Source organism: Pseudopodoces humilis, chromosome 3, assembly GCF_049639895.1.
Source record: "Pseudopodoces humilis isolate 2021_Gansu_Grassland_sample_001 chromosome 3, ASM4963989v1, whole genome shotgun sequence".
Lineage (NCBI taxonomy): Eukaryota > Metazoa > Chordata > Aves > Passeriformes > Paridae > Pseudopodoces > Pseudopodoces humilis.
The window spans coordinates 105260322-105281291 of NC_142202.1; the positions used below are offsets into that span (position 1 = coordinate 105260322).

A 20970-nucleotide genomic window follows, 5' to 3' on the forward strand; every position below is an offset into this window, starting at 1 on the left:
AGGAAAAGATTAGCTACACAGGCTGTCAGAGATTGGGATTGGAAATCTGGACTTCAGTCTCAAATACCTTTCTATTGCACAGTCTGTTAGCAAAGGAAAATTATCTCAAACCAGCTGAGTGCAGCCATTTGAGAATGTGCTTACAAGAAGGAATGATAATTACACTAGCAAGAATCTTTTGGGGCACTACCCTGATGTAGACGACAGAAATTAAGAAACCGTTCCAGGTGAAAATCTTGTATGTAAAATTCCCTTCCCTACTGGTAATTGAGATCTATGTTAATCCTAAAGTGTATCAGGGAGAGTTTTCCTGTGGAACCAGCTTATAAATCTACCATGTTATCATGAAATGTGTTCCATGCCTGGAAAAACATAATCAGGGTGGCCTGTTTACAGTGCAGCCTGTCCCGTGTTAAGGTCCCAAGTACTGAAGATAATTGATATTGCTTACTTGGACATGGCACTTGCAAAGTCCTCAGAGTTCTTGGACTTTTTCAGAATAGTCCTTCCCTCAGTGTCAACGCCAAATGTCTCCCTCAGGGAGCAATGCATTGTCCTCAGGATGAAGCGGCACAGCTGGGGTACCTCCAGTTCAACCTGAAAACACAAATATTATATGTTATTCTTTTTAGCATTATCACATTTCCAGGATCACCCTGATACTGCTTTGAAAATTCCTTGGGTCTTGTAAAGTGTCAGGATTACCCTGCCACCAGCAGTTGGGAAAGACTCCAGTGCTCTAAATAGCTTAAGGTAACTCCACAGAGGAGATAAGAGGGAAATTGCTTGGTGAATGGCATGGATCATACTAAATGAGCAACTTAGATTCTGAGAATTTTGAGTATTAGAACTGTATGAAAACTTGAGTCATTACACTGATCAATGTACTTAGACTCTATCAGAACAGTATGTGCTAAATAAAAAATATTTTTCCAGTTATTCCATTTCAGGAAAAACCATCAAATCATGATGAGAAAGTTTTGGGCAAGATAAGGTGCCGCTGCGTAGTTAAATGGCCTATGGGACCTTTTACTCCTACAAGTCTGGTATTGTCTTGAGTTACCATCAGCAGGCTCTCATGTGATCTTCATGGAATCAGTGAGTTATTTTATTTCAACTTCAGAATGTTTGATGGACATTGGTAGACTGAGCCTGGGAGCTAAGGAGAACTGAAGCACCAGGTCATGCCCCTTTCTCATGTAAAAGTACAGTCAGGCTGGGATTGAAATGCAGGGGCACAGAGGTATGAAAGACTTCTGCCATCCTCAGTGCCCTCTGTCTAGAACAGGGAAGGCTTAGTCTTCATGATTCCCAGTATGTGCCCTTCAAAAGGGTGATCTTGTTTGGAAAATCATTGAAGGATGCTCCCCAGCTGCCAGCTCCCATGTTGTTAATTACAAAGTCCCCAACTGGGTGTATTTATTCCTCTTTGCCTACCTTGCACGTGATCTTTGAGCCGCTTCGAGAATCTGCTGTTCCTGTGATCCCACTTGATGACTCTGCTTCATACGAGTAAACATATTTTCTGAGGGGTTTAAATCTGGTTGCATCCTCTGCAATTGGGAAAATTAGAGTGTTTATGACCTGGGTAGGATATACAAATGTAATCCTTACAGTGCACGCTTAGTGTTGTGTCACTAAAATGAATGCCAGAAAAAGGAAGCCTGAAGTCCCACACCCCTGTAAAAACTTCTTTTACAGGAATATCTTTCAGACAGAGAAGTGATGCCTTCATGTCAGTTGGGTACTTTCTGAAGTATAGGACAAAACTTGTGGGAGCAGCATAAGTTTTGGGGTCCACTGCTCAGATGGGATCTGACAGTGTGACCCCACCTGTCCTTCAAATCACACCCAAAAAGCAAATGAGAAAAACAGGAGAAAACTTGAAGTGTGAAATTGTTTTAAAAACTACCCTATGGCTTCTAAATTGAGCCAATCAAATTGCAATTTTCAAATTGGTAATAAAAAGATTCCTTTCAGCTCAGATTTTTCCATCATAATGCAAATGCAAAGAGCTGCTTTACTAGTCACATGACTGAGACTGAAAGAAAAAAACCCACAGAAATAGACAGAACACCAAAACTACCATTCCTTAATACAATTTCACCCAAATTTATGGAGGATCTTTCTGCCACAGACTCTCTGAAATACGATTTACTCTAATTCACTTATTAGATCAGAAAATGTTACTAGGGTAGATTATTTTTAATGGATATAAGCTTTAGTTACATGAAGAACATCCAGAACAGGGGAAAAGCACTAAATTATGACTAAGACTAGTGCAGGAGGGAGCATTTCCAGAGGTGTTTCTCTTTCTATCAAAGGAAGCTACAAAACCTAATAGGCTTCCTCAAAATAATTATTTTCACCTGTATTTAACCTGTCCCTGTTGCCCTCAGACCCAATCATCCAAAATTTTAAACCCTGCAAGCAGAAATGAACGTGATCATTCCTCTATCTATCTATCTATCTATCTATCTATCTATCTATCTATCTATCTATCTATCTAAAGAAAAAAAATAAGACTCCATGTCAAATACAGGTATATAAGATATGCCTTTGGTGTCTGGAATGAGTAACATAAGCCAAACAATATCCTCAATCACAATTTGCTTCCACTAAAACTACAGGCATTGTTTTAAACTGAAGATGATGATCAGGCACTTGAAGTGTCTGTGTTGGGGCACTAGTGATCAATCTGAAGCAGAAATTACTGTTCCTTTGGTTTAGACTGAGCAACTCACTGGAACTGATTCTGTTGTGATCCTGAATGAAAGGCAATTTCCTAAATTGCTCCTCTGTGGTTATTTGTGACTGCCTGACCATATACAGTCCTGATCTACTTTTATAGAAAAACCAAAGATAGGTAATCCCAGTGTAAACCCAAATTCCCACCATCAAATCTGTATGACTTTGCCTGCCCATCCCTGCAGGAATGTTGCTTATTCTTCTTTTATCAAATCTTTGTCATGTCAGAAGCCAATGGCAATTTTAATATTGCCCTTTATGTCACACCATTTCATACACAGGGACGACAACAAATTAGTACTATAAATCTCTTATTTCCTCACTGCACTATCACTTTTATAAGCTTTACATACTTTAATAATGTTTTATCTGAGATTATATTCATGTAATTGCTGAACAGAATTATTGCAATAATAGCTAACTGTCATACAGTAATCAGCACCTTTAAAAAAATTTGAAAACTTAATTAAATTATCTATTTAACCCTAAAATTAGCTGCTATTAAAAGATTCATCACTAACCCTGTCACTTTTGGTTATCCTGGTCTATAACTGTATTCATAAAAAACTTGAAACACCAGTATCTACATTGCTAAAGTAAAAAATATTGCTTCATATTCTGCTTTTAAACAGAAATTGATGAAAAAGGAATAGAGAAATTATAAGCTTAAAAATACAAATAACAAATAGTAATTGTATCAAAAAATAAACAAGAAATTGGCAATGAAGCCCAGCAGCCTCTGAGGTGGTTCAAGCATCTGAAGTAAACAAAACTTCCTGGAGATGGTGCTAAAGCACCCAAGAAAGGAAAAAAACCCAGACCCTGAAGACTAAGAACAAACCAACCCGTTCAGTACTTTGACCCTGTGGTGGAACATTATGTATCTAACCGAGCAGTCAGGGCCAGCCAGAGTTCATTACAAAGATAGCACCTAAAGTCAGCATTTCCTGACTCTTGGCTTGTTTAGAGAAATTGCTGTCCTTGCTGACAGAGTTGATGATTTATTCCACAGGTATTTAGTTAGATACCTAAGTGCAATTCTGTGGGCTTAGCAGCAGCTGTGAAGGGTAAATAAAATGTGAGATTCAGCCCACGCTGAAGTTTAGTGTATGTAACCTCACTGTTAAAGCTTCACATTTGGTGAAGGGATTTGGATCAGGGATTTCTAGATTAAGGAATTTGCATCTGACAATTAAGAAATAAATAAAAAACCCCAACTAAACAACAAACCCACAAACCCAATGGAAAGTAGTTTCTTAATGAGAACTTTAAGAAAGTTCAGAAACTCAACCTCAGCTTGTCCAATCTTAGGAAAGTTTTAAAATTATTTGAACCCAGCCAAATGGATAATTGAATACCTACAATAAATGGCAAGCAGGACTTAAGAATATTACCATGACTTTCATTTAAGTTCAGAATAAAAGATTAGGATAACTCAAACTTTGAAAGATGCGTTCAGTTAAAATAGTGACATAAGATAACAAAAGGAAATGCAAGTAATCACTTACTTGAACATCCTGGATTTCCATTTTCAGGTGATTCTTCTTCTGTAAAAAACCACAAACATCATTAAAAGTTGGAAAAGCTGTTTACAAAAAAAGTTTGTAAAACAAGAGAGATGAAATACACCATATAACATTTTGCTTTTAAATTTTTGTCTATTTGACCAAACAAAAATGCTGCAAAATGGATGAATGGCTATACTCTAGTTTTTGTATGTTTAAGGACAACTTTGAAGATTAATACTAAAATTCTCTGCCAATAAATCTTTTCTGAATATTTAGAGTTCATTCCTTGAAGGAAAAGAGCTCTGGTTGGAAGCCTATTCAAGAAGAATAATTTGCTCCAATCAGTCTTAGATATGTTTCATATGACTCTATTTAAATTAAATAAAATAAAATTAAAATAAATTAAATTAAACATAATCTACTATTTATTTTTTTTGCCTTTATTGGATGCTATGTCTTTCTTTGGGATATCACACATGAATATTTACGCATAGCACTTTTCACCATGTTCTCTGCACACTTTTCAAGTTTTCATTCTAGAAATTCTAGGTAGACAACTGTACAGAAATAGACTGTCACAGCAACAATAGCAACAGAAATACTACTATTTCTATTAAAATAAAATTAATAATATTATTAATAACAATTAGAAAAAAGGTTTATGTTATAGCAACACATTTTTGCAATGTCAGTCAGGAACAGAATATTAGTTCAACAAAGATGATGAATTAGTCCTTCATATAAAACCGGACCTCTAGACTCACTTTTCTCCTTAAGCTTCCTGAAACCTTAGATAAGGCTACCGAGATGTATTCTAAAAAGACACTTTTTGGGAAGCAAGAATAGCTCACAATGCATAGCATCATATTGATTTCAGTTGTCATTTCTGATCTTAGGAAAAAAACCCACTACTTCTTTTACTGATGACTGTGCCCCTTTAAAATTGCATTTAAATTGCATGCCAAATACAATTTCCTTTACTGCTCTCTCTTCATGTTTGCTGCAAAATAGGTTGGTAACAGCTGGGCCAAGTGTGCATTGTATCTCCAAGCTACAGTAGCTCCATGAGGGTTTAGAAAGATAATACTACAGAAAAACAGTGAATGCCTTACAAGTTGCAAAATACATTAAATCTGTTCAAAATCCATCAGGCAATATTCATGACTTTTCTGCATTGGGATCCTCCTATGACTGCCCATTCCTATGAAGGGAAGAAATTTATCTTTGCCACACTGAACCTTTCTAATTCTATAAACCATGGTCCTTTTGATTTATTTTTTTTTAATATTGTTGTTTTAATGGGCTCGTAAATAAAGCAGTAAAGATCATGGACATAAAAGAGAGTACTTACGTGTGAGAACACCACTGCTGAGCAGCAGGGAGAGCAGCAAGAGCTGCACAGGGCCCATGGTGAGCCCTAGTCCCTCTTGCCGCCCTTTCTTTTCCTCTTTTTTCTTCTGTCTTCAAGTCTTCCCTGCTGCCTCAGAGGGAGAGTGAGCCTTCTGACTTGGACCTCCATTTATATAGTCTGTAGCAAGCAGCTGAGTCAAACAGTTTAGAAAGCTCAGAGCAAATTGCCAAAGGTCCAAAGGTGAGAGTCCCAGATCCTCACTGCGCTCCACACCATGCCCTGCTTTGGTTACTGATAGTCACAGAAATCTTTAGGTTGGAAAATACCTCTAAGATCATTGAGCTAACCTCCAGTAAACTGGGGACTCTCCAGTTAGTCAGGACTGCTCATAAATGATTGACAATGCCTCAGCAAGCATTCCTGCTGGCTCCCCATCCTTCCTCCTCTGAGAATCGAAAACTATCATTTTGTGAACTCTGTGATTTTATGACGAATCCAAACACCCCTAAAATACTATCCAAGTGCCTCTTCTTCCTTGCCTGCCCCTTCTGAAGAGTTTAGAGCCTTCCACTATTTAGATCCAGTAATTCAAGTCATCCCACCATATTCCCATGATGGCCACTATATCACTGATTCTCTCTTGCACAACGGCTTCCAGCTCCTCCGGTTTCATATCCATGTTGTGTCGCACTTGAGTTGTGCTTCTGGTCCTGCCACCTTTGGAGGGGAGAAGCTCGAATTCCTATGTGATTGTTCTCAGGTGCATCCACTGTCTGTAACACATCAACTCTTGTGTCTTTGCTGCCACAAAAGCAGGTCCCCACGCCTCACCTCTGCTGAGACGGCAGATCAAAAGACTGCGGTAGGACACGGTCCCTCAAACACTGGCATGCTGCCCCAGGCTTATCTGAAGGCAGAAGACTGAGCTGGAGATAAGTCACTCTTCCAGTTCACTGGTGTTTTCCTTAAGCAGAGTTTTAAGAGCAAAATCCCCCAGCAAGAGACTCTAACAATGTATTCATATAAATGTACCACATCTACATAAGAGTGATTACAATGCATAAATTAGAGATAGAAGAAATTATCACTGCATCACACTTTAGTATAGATGCTGAGAGGCTCAAGAATAAGAGTACTTGAGCAAATGAGAATATTGTGCAACTACTGGCAGGAGATCAAAAGGTTTTTTTTTCTTTGGAACAAAATTTGTCATATGCCTTTTAAAAAATATTTTATTTTGACTTGAAATATTCAGGTAAAACAGGTCATGTCTATGTTGAAAGCAAGCTCTGTATAATGCTTTTGTTTCCGTATTTTTAGGTTAAATTTTTGCTTGCTAATAATAGCAAAGAGATGAAAACAATGATAAATTTTATCTGAATGAAGACAATAAACCTATAAATAAGATAAACTTGGTTAAATGCAAACAGCTCCCCCATTTTAGGGTTACGTGTATTGGCAAAAAAGACAGGGTTTATGTCATGAGAAATTCTAGTAGTTTGAATTCTTTCTCTACTCATATTTATCAAAGCTAACTGCAGTAAAAAAATTGACTATGGAAATATTTAAGAACATTTTGTTCAGTAAATTTAATTTTCATATATCTGATCAAATGGAAATGTTTTGACATTCACATATTTAAATATTTTTCCTTTGCTTGTTGAGTCAAAAATCAAATTTTGGCTTAGCTAAGCAGTAATTTCTATAACCCTTCAATGTTACTATTTTACCATACATCATGGTAGTTATCTTTAAAGTCTCATATTTCTTCATACCCTTTCTCTCTTGGACTTAGTAGCTGGATTACATTTCCCAGGGTGCACTGAGATCATGTAACATCAGCTCAGCCAAATGGTAACCATTGATGTATGATGGCCTGTGTTTTCCAATAAGGGAGGCATCTTTCTCATATCAGGTTTTTGCCTGATGACATTAACAAAAGTGTGCTGTTTTACAGGCATTTCTTGCAAAAATTTCTTTCATGAATTCATTGGTGTTGGAGACACTAGGAAGACACTTTGTTTTTACCATTCTGGTTTCTCTCCTTGGCTTCTACCAATCAAAGATACAATAAATCAGTAACACATTTTTATTTTTTACTTCTAAAAGCAACATTTTTTGTTTACTTTTGTGTTCACAGCACCCCCAATATGTGCTGTGATATGTAAAAATTACTTTTTCTTATAGTATGATTGTACCAAAGAGACTGCACAAATATAGCATTTTGTTCATAGCATTTAATTCATTTCTGCATGCAAACTTAAGGGCTTTGACTATTTCCTAAAATCTTTTTACTTGTTCACTGTAGCACTGAAGATAAATAGACCTCTGGAGTGCCCAGCATTCAGAGTTAGCTATTTCCCACATGTTTTGCATGTGTCTCCTCACTGCCTTCACTGCCCACGGTTTTTCGGGCTGAAATTGAACCTGACTGTATTAATATCATCTTGCATGGCTATAAAAAGGTTACAAAAGTTATGACTCAGCCCATAAGCATGCAGGTAACAAGTGCACCAATCGCTGTGACAGTTTTATACTGCTGTATTACCTAGTGTCCTTGATTTGGCTGAAGTAGAGTTAATTTTCTTCCTTAGTAGCTGGTGCAGTGCCATGGTTTGGATTTAGCATGAGAATAATGTTAACAGCTCACTGAAGTTTTTCTTGCTGCTTAGTGTTTACCCAAGGTCGAGATTTTTCAGTTTCCCACACCCTGTCAGAGAGGAGGTGCACAAGAACCTGTGGGGCAGCAGAGCCAGGACAGCTGTCCCAAACTGGCCACAGGGATATTCCAAACCAAGGAACGTCACGCCTGGTGCATAAACTGGGGGGAGTTGGTTGGGAGCTGCCAATCACCACTCAGGGATGGGCTGGGCATTGGTCAGGGTCTGGGGAGAAACTGGGCTGAGCATCACTTGTTTCCCTTGGGTTTTATCTCTCTCCTATTAATTGCAATTCTTCTGGGTCACAAAGCCCATTGCTTTTGCCTTCATCAGACATTCTGCACGCGGATTGAATCAATGGTCTTAGGAAATGCAGGAAGTAGGACAATATTTCTGATATGCCAAATTAATTTTATACAGAGAGATAATTTGTGTGTGTGTATATTATGGATGTGAAAAATCTCTGACATGCTGTGGAAGCCTTAGCAATTTTGTTATTATTAAATATATAGAATTGAACAAAAAATCCATTTTATATTCAAACTTTAACTGAGCCTATTAAACTGATTTGGGTTTAAAGTTTTGTTCCTAAACCACATTGTGCATTTACACTTTATTTTTTGAAAACTCTTAGTTGTAGTTCTCCTGACATTTATGATCTAGATTTTTTTCTTAAAGGAACAATTTATTTTGTGAAACTCTGTCTTCAGACTTCACCTTTTTCTGCTATTGCGCAGAGAAATCTGCATCAAATCACACATCTGAATTCACTCCTTTCTTCTATTAAATCTTCTAGTGAGGAGCTACTTTTGTCATGTCTGTTTTGGAAATGGCAACAATAGTTTTCTTAATATTGATATAATTAGAGAAATTCCATTAACTTTATTATGTATTCTATAGCATATATATAAAATATATTTTGTATATATTATGTAAGTGCATATGTTATAGATATGCCATGATATATTATAGAGTGTAGTTTTTTCATTTGCTTGGTGATACCAAGGGTTTCTTTGTCTTTTTGGAGACTGGTCAGGTGCATTGACAGTACTTCTAGGAGAGGTTTTCGCATAGTCTTAAGATAAGACTTCCTTAATTAACTCACTGAAACACTTGATTATGTTTTGCACCTCATTTTCATTCAATGACTTTTGCAAGGCAACAAAACAGTTTATAGAAGCAGTTATGGTTAGTAATAAGGTACTTAGATTCCTTATATTCCTTCCTACTTATATTCCAAACTATCATTTTGTCTTTCCTTCTGTCCCTCCCTCTTTTTCTTTTTTCTTCATTCTTTCTTCTCTTCTCTTCTAAGAAACGTACCCACTATGTGGCATTCACATTTTTATCTTACTCAGGTCAAGGCCCAGCACTTCTGTTATTTGGGAAACATTGGTCTTAGCCGTCTACTGTGTTTCCCAGTTCACAGTGTCATCTGTTTAGATCTTAGCATGTCCCTCATCAGAGAAAAATGGTTGTATTTTCTGATGAAACACCTATGGTACTAACTATAACCCAGTGGCAACTGGGGGAAACTGTGTCTCCCAAAGGAGGTGTTGGAGGTGCATAAACATACCCTCTGTTTGTCTAAGAAATGCTGCCAGAAGCCTGCTGAGGCATCAAGAGTAGAAAAATATTTGGCAAAAGCCATCTCCTCCAGAATTTCTCTCCTTGTAGGTAGTGGAAAATGTTTCCTTTTTACATATTTATTTAGTTCTTTTGAGTATATTCTTGGGCAAAGGGTCTGACTTCTTTTAGAACTAACAAGAAAATGTACTGAATCCTTTGAACCTTTTATTCATACTCTCATTTCAAAGCAATAAACCTACTCAGTTCCTTCATTTTGTTTTGTCATTAGGCAAAGAAATTTGCTTTTCAAAACTGTGGTAGGTTGGATGTCTAAATTCAGTTTTGAATTTTGCCAAGACATTCCTACACAAATGTTGTAAACCTCTGATTTATTCTCTCTCATCAAGGTGACATCATGAAGTACTTGATGTATTTCTAAACCAGTATTTTTTCCCCATTTCTTTCTTATTTGTCCATACTTTCCATTCAAATACTTTCTTTTTATCTGACCACTGGAAGACTGATCATATATTGTCTCTTTTACCATTAATAATACTCTTTCTGGTTCAGATGTTCAGTGCATCTGCAAAAAAAAGGCAAGAATAATAAATGACCCATTTACTCCCAGAATGACAATCTGGGGATTTCCTGTAGTAAAATTACATGCTGCTGTTCTAGTAACTTCCATTGAACCAGTGGCATTTTGTCATCTTTTCTGACCAGTTGTAATGTGCCTGCCCTGCCAAAATATTGTATTCATGACATAAGTGGTTCAGTGAGCCATGGTTTTTGAAAACTCCAACTTGAAACTCTGTGCAACTTTTTGCTTCATGTCTCCCATGGTTTCAACTCTCCATCATTTTCATAGTGCTGGAGCTCATGCTGTCTCCACAGGCTTTCATGTACACAGGATGCCATCCCTGCCTGCAAAATTCCAACCGCTTTCCCAAAATTAATTCACGCCACCACTGTGCTTTCTATGACGCTTATCCTCATCTCTGCATCTGGCCACTTCTCAGAGCCTCAATTTTTTTTCCAGACTTACAAGCTGAATTCATCAAAACAGAAACAACTTCTTTCTTTAGGCTTTAGTATTTTTTTAAAAAAAATTATTATTGTTATTTCTTTTCAAATATTTATCTGTCACGTGTCAATTTTCTACCGAATACCATGTTCCTTCTGTATTTTCTACAGAATACCATGTTATTCAAATAGTAAAATACTGAGCCTTCTGCACTTGAATGAAATGGAAGCTTTGAATGTAAGAATTATCATTCATGGTAATAGTCCCTTGCAGTTTTTCTTTTTGCTGGCTTCTGCTGCTCACAAGTACACTGAGGAGTAATGTTTAAATATTTTCCAGTTGTTTCGGAAGCTCATTTTTTCCATCACTCTGAGCAGTTCATTTTTCTTTTTGCTTTTGAGAGCTGTTCAATAATCATTCAAAGTGAAAAATTCTGACAGGTCGGTTTCATTCTCTCTGAGCCGATCCATCAGTTTGATCCATCAGATTCATATTGCGCAACACAGGTTTCTACACAATATTATATGGAATTATACTAGATCATCCCTCTTTTTAGGGCACTATTCTCCTTGAAGAGGGGAAAAAAAATCCATTTTCATACTAGCAATAGGGAATAAAACCACAGACAGACTAACTTTTCTTAGAGAGCATAGGAAGCCCTCAATATCAGCTTTCTCCTAATGTTAGATAATTAATGATGCAGAAGAAGCCCCCTGTGACACACCAGGTGCTCAAAGGCCACAAGGAAGTCTCTGTGGACTGAGCTCACATGTGACAGCTAAGGAAATAGGTTTACCCAGTGTTTCATCTGAGGAGGAGAAAGAGGTATCTGTAGATAATTTTTCCCTTTACCTAAGGTGCAGATGCTATACAAGGAATAATAAAAAAAAAATGAGTCAGTGTTTCTGCATGATGTTACCAGGAACGAAAACGAAACACATGAAGGCACAAGAGTGACGACAGTAGACATGGCTGTCAGGTGGGGCTGAACTTTAATCTCTGTATTGACCAGGTTATAATTCTCATTCCTGGATGATGAACTGCACCTGTTGGGATGGAGGCTCTGAAAAGTTAAAAAAAAGGGGGACGTGTTCAGCATCTGATTGGTACTGACATCAAAGCTTTTTCACTTTCTGGTCACCTTTGAAAATGTAATCTTAATTAACAGTGGGCTCAGTTCCCTTCCCTGGGTAAAAATATTTTCAAAATTAGAAATATTATTATAGTGATTGTGATTTTAAATTCTAGGACAGGTCAAGAGTCACAGAGATTTGAGAAAAAGCCCTGCCTTTTATCTCTAAACACAAATTGTATCATTGAAATATCTTCATCTAACCCATACTTCTGAGTATTCTGCTGATTAAACAGCAAAAATCTACTGATGATATCCAAAATTTTTCATTTTTAGAAGGCATCTGAGAAGAAAGGACTTTTTACCTGCTGTTTGAGTTCCTTTCTTAACTCCATATACCAGCCTAGATTAACATACAACTAACAGGAATGAAAACAATATTTTGAATATTTTTAATATATTTAATACTAAGGTAATATAATTATTGCATGAAATAATTGTATCCTTACTTGTATGGGACAATATATTGTGGTGCATAAAAATACTACATAATTCCCTATCAAAGGAACAAGTCATCTAAAATATGCTGTCAAATCTAAAACTTTTGCAGTATATTTTAATGTAACTTTGTAAGTAAAGCATTTGCTGTACTTATTTATTTATTTTATTTTATTTTACTTCTTTGATTCTGTGTTTCTGTGATTTTGATATTATCAGTTTGGAATTAAAAATAAAAAAAATTATCAGTCTTCTAACTAGGATGAGACCTTTTTTGTTGTTGTATTGCCAAAGAAGGAAATGTAAAGCCATATTAGTAAGAGTTATATGTTTGTAAATGAACTTCAGTTTTGATGAATCATAATTTTGATGGAATATAAATCAGCATGAGAGAGGTGTATTTATTCAGAATACTAACTTGCCTCTGTTATTTCACACAGCAAATGGGAGCTCTACTATAAACATCTTACATGTGGAATGGTTATTTCCTCACTTGTCTACAGACACACACTTCCATACACTAATTAATACAGACTTCTGACAAAATCAGAGGGTTCCAAATCTGAAGATTTGGTTAAAATTTATTTCAAATATTACTACTTTTTTGTCTCAGTAAAATCTGTTATTTTTTTAATTCCCCCACACAGTCAGAAAGAATGGTGCTGAAAATAAGCATGTTACCCTTTGCTGGCCCTGCCTACGCATTTGATGATGTCCCAGGAGCTAGGCTGACATCGTAACAGGATTCCAATTTTAAGTATCAAATTATGTGGTTATAGTCTCACATTGGGCACAGAATTCCTTCTGTATAGAGCTTCTGTTTTGGGGTCTGAGGGTTTGAAAATCAGTCCATGACATCTGTGGAAAACATGTCTCTCAGAATAATAATGAGTTGCAGACAGCTGACATTTAAGCTAAAACTCTATTCAAAGATTTCAGTGAAGATGGAGCATTTTTTCTTATGTTTTTGCATGACTGTCCAATTGTCTCTGCTATCAACAATATAGTGAACCATTATGCTGATCACTCAAATGAAACCAAACCTCATTTAACACTAAAATAAGGTATAAACTGTGAAGATGGGTTATAGTTTATCTTTCAATAGTAGCTGGAGCTCAGAAAAGGAAAAAAAAAAAAAAAGGAACATCCTGTTGTTTAATTAGTATTTAGTTCAGATGTTATTTAGTAACAGAAAGAAAACTTTAAGAAGTTAATTTTTTTAAAGTTCTTTGCAAACATTCTTAATCAAGGTAAATAAAACATTTAACTATTTATTTAGTTGGCAAGAGTGAAGATTTCTAAATTAGACTTTTTGACATACACTTCCAACATATCAGCATTCCAATTATGGCACATTTAATTAAAAAAGAAAGGGTTTCTTAGATACATGTAACACTAAGAGTCACTTTATTTGCAAGAATAAATTGGTTTACAATGATGGATTTATGTTAATCTACCTGATATGAGGACTGGGCTCTATTCTGAAGCTGACTCTGTTCTCTGATGTTGAACTCTGATGTTCTCAGCAGCTATTTCTCTGTTCTGTGCTCCACATTTTCTTTTCTATTCCTTGACCTTTCACCGTCCTCCCCCTTGTATCCAGTATCTCTGCCTAGTTTTATTCTGCCACAATTGCATCTAAAGAATTTTATTTTCTAATGTTCTTTCATTTCTTCTTCCTATTTTTGGTTTCAGCACATTACCCACACTGCACACAATCTCATTGTTATCTTTACTTCCTTGTAGCCAGCATTTTGCTAAGTCTTGCTTTAGTGCTATACTGCTGAAATCTCCTAATTTCCTTGTTCACTAAGCCCTTGTAATCTCCGGAATTTCTCTGCTAGGACAACCTAGCAGATTCTTATCATACACCACTTCAGCTTCTTAAAATGCCCACTTTTGTAGGATTAAACCATGCATTGCCTCAGAGTGCTTCACTGTGGGGCTTCCCCAAATATCCCTCTGCCCATTTCCTAAGCTCACGGTACACCATTTGTGCCTTGTTTCCTAGTGTAGAGTCACCTTCAGGCCTATAATATTCAGATGTTAAATTCAGGTAAAATGAATTCCACTGTAGCAGTAAGGATTTGGTGGGCAGAGAACGTGCACATAGTTGTGAGCAATTCAGGATTGTGGTCAATGCATAGAGGTGGGCAAAAAAGAAAATAAGTAAAATAATGAAGGAAGAGAATGGAGAACAGTGTTAAAATATTTTATCAGTACTGTAGTAATGCAAGCAATGATATGTTCTCAACAGCAACAATAAAAATAATAGAAAGCAAACAGAGCTATTATTCAGCTCCAGTGGTCCTAGTTCAATGAACATGTAATGGAAGCTAAGAAGGATCAGAGAAACACAGGTCAGAACCACACCATCTCTTATCTGAGGGACTGAAGAAGCTCTAATTGTGTGCTTTGAAGGGGAGATAAGAAGAATTAAGATAAAGGCAAACAAAACAATTAGAAATACAGAGAAAGAGAAAAAGCACTGATGGTCTACTCTTCTTGCAGTACTAGAAGACATTTGGAGGGTGTCTGTGTGTGAAATCCTTTCCTGACAGTGCCAGCCAAATGTATCTTTAGCTCCTTGGCTATCAAGGACACTTTTATGCTGGCTGGAAATAACATATAGATTTTACAGGAGATTTGCAGCCATCTCAGCTAGCAATTGAAGCTCAAACAAGAAAATCCACTGTGGATGAAAGTATACTAGGTGCACAGGCCTTGAATCTTGCATTCAATGAACTTGAAAGTTGCCAATAAATCTGAATGTAAAACCTAATCTAACTAAACCAAACCAAAGAATAAATATGACACACAGGTTGCTTCTGAGATCTCTGGTTTTAATATATTTATTAATGTACCTCCTGGTTTTGCTTATCTCCTGGAAATCCTATTCTGGTTGGACTGTGAAGTAGTATTTTACAAAGACATAAAAGAAAACTTCTTTCTTGACTGAGCTGGTGATCTGAATACAACTTAAAGATACTGAAGCAGGCAGATACAACAATTCAAGAATACAGGAAGGATGTAATTTATGTATTAACAAACTTGAACACCTTAATTTCGTATCCTAGAGGATGTTGTCTGGTTTCCAGCTCTCACATCAAAAGTTTAAAAACCACTTGTTGATAAAATATCTGCGATTATTGAGGAACAAAAGGAAGCTGAGATAGCATTAGTACTCATCTGATTAAACATACAGATGTCCACAGAGTATAATGCAAATGTAAACATTTAGCTTACCTGCAGACACCTATATCACAGGTAACAGTTTTGAAATGGTCCAAATTGTCATGCCTAAGCATGTGAACTAAGAATTTCCCTTCAGAGCAAGACAATTATGTAGCTCCTTCTGATAGTTTCCAGCATATCTTTCTGAATCAGCTTAGATTGCTGGGGAAAGAGTGTAGCTGTTTCTGTAAGTCTACTTTATATTCTATAAAAATCCATCTTTCAATGTAAATACTAATTCATAAGGCTTGATTCTAGTGGGGCTGGAAAATAAATTTAAAAGATTAAACTATGTCCTCACACAGAATTTTCTCATAGCAGGCTTACATAGATAGACATTTGTTTTTCTGTACCTCAAGTGGAATAATACCTGATGCACCCAAAAGTGTAGAATGTAGATTGAAGGAGAACATGTAGGGTAGAATGAAGTTACTTGTTGATGGATGGCAGAGTTTAAAGGAGGTAAATATGGGAATGTAAAACTTCTCCAATTCTTTAAAATGGAGGTTGTGCTTAAAACTTCAAGTTAGCATTTTTATTATTCAGTTTCATGGGATTAATATCAAGCCTAATGCTGAATTTCAGTTAGCTGAGATTCATGTTGGGAAAGTGCTTGAAATTTTCCCACAACTTTATGCTTTGGTAAAAAATTATTCTAAAGTGAAGTTACATATGGGCTTACCAGGTATTAGCTCAACCAGTGCTGGAAATTTTCAGCCTTTAATCACTGCTGATGGACATCCAACTCAGCCAAAGCACAGAAGCAGGATTATATTGAAACACCAAATGGTCAGCAGTCAAATAAATCAATAAATCAGTAACAAACAGGTTACTTTGGATGGCATTTTCCCCCTATTTCTTTAAATTTAGGGTCCATAGAGAGAAGGTGATGATGGTTAGGAGAGAGTAGGTCCAAAAGCTCGAATGTGTGTTATCTTTGGATGACTACCTGGATGAAGCTACATATTTGAAAAAGTACAATGTAAGAGGAAAAATGTCTGAGGAGTGGAAAGATGGTGTTCAATCAGGGATGGAACATAGAATTTAGGAGAGTGAATGTGATGCTCAAATATTCACACACCTAAAGATGCCCAGAAATGCAGATAGAAACTCGCATGAAGAGAAATTCAGACAGCCCTTGCTACAGAAAGACTTCTTTGAAAACCAGATTTGTTGTAGTGGAGAACGTGAAAGACACAAACAGAAAGTGTCTGGCAAAAACCAGAAATTAAACTAGTTACAGCAGAAAAGGGAAGAGGACAGTTGGGTTTGTTTGTACTTAAAAATTGAGCTCACACATAAAATGGGCCAAGGATAATTTTCTGGGTCAGAGTCAAAGGGTCATAGCACAGTGCATGTCCATCAAGTTAAATCCTCTCATTGACATGAGGTGTTCACATGCAAAATGTGTACAGGAATGATTCCTGACAGAAGAGAAGCCTGAAATAGTGCCTGGGCACTAAACCACTAAACCAGGCTATTGACTCTGCTATTTAGCTGTGAGAAAAAGTAAGGCTCAATTGCCATTGTTTTGTTTAGTTTCCTAGCGTAGGTGTAGCCTGGGAGAGTAGAGTCCAAGGAGACATGAAGATAATATACAGAGAACTGCAGTGGAATGCCATGACCTAAGGACCAAAGAAAAGCAGGGAGGACAAATGATGGAATTCATCTCAAATCCAGGAGAGGTCAGCTCTAAAACCCTGGGAAGCACCTTACCTAGAACTAGTCAATAAGCCATCAAATCATCATATTTTGCCATCAAATCATCATATTTTGTCATCAAAGTGTAGGCAATGAACAAAAGTATGCAATGCTACACAAAAGTAAGAATGTGAGATACAAATCTGAGGAAACCTGGAAAACTTTCTATTAATTTTTAGGTAAGGAAGTAGAAAGCAATGATTCTGCTGGTTTCATACTAAAGTAGGTCTATTTAGTTTAGTCTAGGGACAACAGTCAAGGAAGTGTTATTTCCAGCGATTCTTCTAGTGCAATTCTCCTAGTGCAGAGACTTTTAATTTCAAAGGAGGAGAATAAAGACTTGAAAAGGGAAGGAAAATAGGTAGAGTATTGATTATTAATTCCTAGGTAATAGAGAAGTGTTCAGCCAACAATGAGCATTTATGAAAAGAGAATAATGTTGTTAGGGGAAAAAAAAATCAAGATTAAGAGACTGATCTGCAGCACACAGAAGCAGAATGTAATTTCTTTAACGCAATACTACTCCAGAATTTCCATATTAAACAAGAGGACAAAACTTGAAATGAAGAACTCTCAACCTAACTGAATAACTCATGTTGAAAATGTCAGAAAATACTATTAAAATAAACTGAATATAAACAATGACTAAGAAAAGGAGCAGCAAAAAATTCTGTCTTGTAAGGTTGGAGGAGTTGTGTCAAAAGTCCAGAGGGAATATACGAATGCTGCAAGAAAAAAACAGACAGCAAAGGAAGGATAGGAAGAAAGTAGTTGACAGAAAGCTACTGTTAAGTTTGGTCTGAAAATTAAATTGGCATCAAACTCAATTCCCTATCAAAGCTTGGGGCACACACAGTAGCAGAACTGCTGTGATGTTTTCTGGTACTTCACAATGACACTGCCATCAGCAATGGGGAACAACCCAGCACAAACAGCAGACCTAAAACTGAGACTGAATCCTATCACATCTCTCTGTGAGAGAGAGAACTTGGCTATAGTCAACATGGAAGAGATCAGAAAGTGGCCCAGGAAGGAACTAAATTTACTTAAGTATTCGAATATTAGGAATAGCATCAGTTTCTGTAGTACAAAAGGAAAGGTCATTCATTTAGGAACAGACAGGAGGAACTGAAAGCATTGTACTGGTACTATTATGCACTAGGATATAACAGTAATTACTGTTTATTTTCCCAGGTACTGCTGAGATTTCCTGTAGAACACTCTAAGCACTTGCTCTTTATATTCAGCAAACATGAATTCAAGCTAGATGGGAATGGAAGGACTATGCAAATCAATATGGCAGAAAAAGTCTTTTTTCAAGAAGAGAGAAAGCAGCCTGATACTTCTCTCCTGGAAAAGTCTAAGAGGTCTTTACTGATCCTTGTAAATCCACAGAAAGAGAGAAGATCCATGTAAGCTTAAGGATGGTGTTTCTACAGGGACAAAATAAAGCAGACAATGTTACATCAAGGCTGAAGACTGGAAATTATGCATTAGTCAATGAGCCTTTGCAGAAAAACAGTGGCAATTGAGGAACCAAACCTAATCATTTTTAGAGCCTAGTTTAAGACATTTATGACCAGCATAAGAAAACACAGTTGCTTGTGTTTTCACACAGGAAATAGTACTATGAACCTAAGGATTTTGATTGTCCTTTCCATTTTTTTTTTTTTCTTCAGAAATGCTGCAGAACTTATCTAAGCAGAAATAATTAAGAGAATGGTGAAAGTATTTTACATTCTCTGCTTGTTAGACTAAAACTATAAAGTTTTTACAGAAAAACTTTTCTGTTTGCGTACATTTACACCTATGGTTAAACATTACCCTGAAAGGTGAAGCCACTCATTGCAAAATCAGGTGGTATTTTTCCTCAAACACTAATGGATTTTCAGAAGAACAAAAAGACAAAAAAATACTACTAACAACCTACACCAAAGATTTCAGGAATGCTTCTAAAATAAAAACTGTGTATGCCTATGGCTGACAAACATGCAGAAAACCACACATTAATAAAGTTTTATGACATTGAAATACTTGGGTCCAGAATTGAACTTTTTATGTTTCATTATTAGAAGCATGATTATATCAGGGAATGCACAACCAAGAGGAAGACAAAAAGAAATATTTTCAAAGGCACCAAGAAATGTTTATCAAAGGAAATCAGGTGCCTAAGGTTATTATACCTTTACATATAGATTCCATAATTTCTGCAATTACTGGTGTACATAGGACTACCAGTTATATAAAAAAAATGCACACAATCATAGCAATACATCTAGGACTTCTGTCAGACCAACTGTTCTACAACTGGATATGTTTTTTCCTTTCCCTTAAAATCTTTATTCAAATTTTGCCTTGACTAAAGAAATTGGTTTCATCATGCCTCCAATGAAGAGAAGTACTTTTATAACGCAAAACAATATTGAAACAGACCTGTTCTCCTACAATGACTGAAACGTAGAAAACAACAGTTTTCTATAAGGTATCTAGTTTAATATGACAATGTTATTCTTCTAAACTATCTGATAAACCAAATCAGTCAGACTGTTCCCAGGAATTCTGCCTATATGAAACACTGTGTTTATTAAACATTTCATATTATTAATTAATGTAGAGGAATAATGTTTAAAATTATTTCCTCTGTACTATTTAATAAGGTCTGGAGCAAGTGGTGGACAGGATTTAAAGAGATTCATTCCCATGGACGATCCCAGTTCGCTTCAGCAGGAAGGTTTAGCCACCTCTACTGACAGCTGCACCTTGCCAGGTCCCATTTTGCCCTTTGCTGTCTTTTCTTCCAAAATGCTCATAATTTTTTTTTTTTCCCTTCAGAGGTGATTTTTATTAAGAAATTTTATTAAGAAAAACAACTTTCTAGATCACTGCTTATTAGAATATACTTGACAATCCATACCATTTTGTGGCAAGAAAAGAATTAAAAGGAAGAGAAGTCATTCCAATGAGTTATTCAATGACAGTGGAATTCACAAAACTCTCTGAGAACTTTAATTTATCTTTCTGGTTATAATTTGGGAAATTTGATGGCAGTGCAAAGAGCCTAATAAAATACTAAATGTTGCAAATGAATGTTGACACTTTACTGGTAGAAAGTAGTGACTATTCTCACATTGGCAGGGTTGTGTGTGTTTATTACTCTATTGTGCTGTTATTACTCATGATTAGTCCTATTAATATTGTAAAGATTTATTTTCCATTGGAATAGAGCTGGATACTTATATAAACCAAGAAATGATATTCAGGTTATGTGGAGGGAAAACAGGTACATTGTGCTTCATTAGCAGAGGCATAAATTCAACTGTGAAAAATCCATTATGTCATGAACACAGTTAAAAGAAAGACATTCTTAAGTTATATATCTGATATAGATATAGAAAAGCTCATAAAAGGTAATGATGGAAAGGATTTTGAAAAATTATAATATTTAAAATGAAGCTGCTAACTGCACTAAATATGAGTGTATAGCTAACGAATTAAAATAAGCACCACAGAGATTTTTTTCAGAATCAAGTAGCCTCCATAAAATTTTACAAAGTTGATAGAATGAAAATCAGTTTCCAATACTTAATACAGACTTGGTAACTTAA

At 36.2% G+C, this 20970-nt stretch overlaps 1 protein-coding gene across 1 annotated transcript in view; it reads right to left on the reverse strand.

Moving 5' to 3' along the window:
* Positions 1 to 5731, reverse strand: part of APOB (apolipoprotein B) — a 35660-nt gene extending 29929 nt beyond the window's left edge. The window contains 4 exon segments of the mRNA XM_014251425.2: positions 452 to 597; positions 1438 to 1553; positions 4257 to 4295; positions 5608 to 5731. Coding sequence (XP_014106900.2) covers positions 452 to 597; positions 1438 to 1553; positions 4257 to 4295; positions 5608 to 5665 — 359 coding nt within the window. The 5' untranslated portion in view covers positions 5666 to 5731.
* Between the last annotated feature and the right edge of the window lie 15239 nt (positions 5732 to 20970).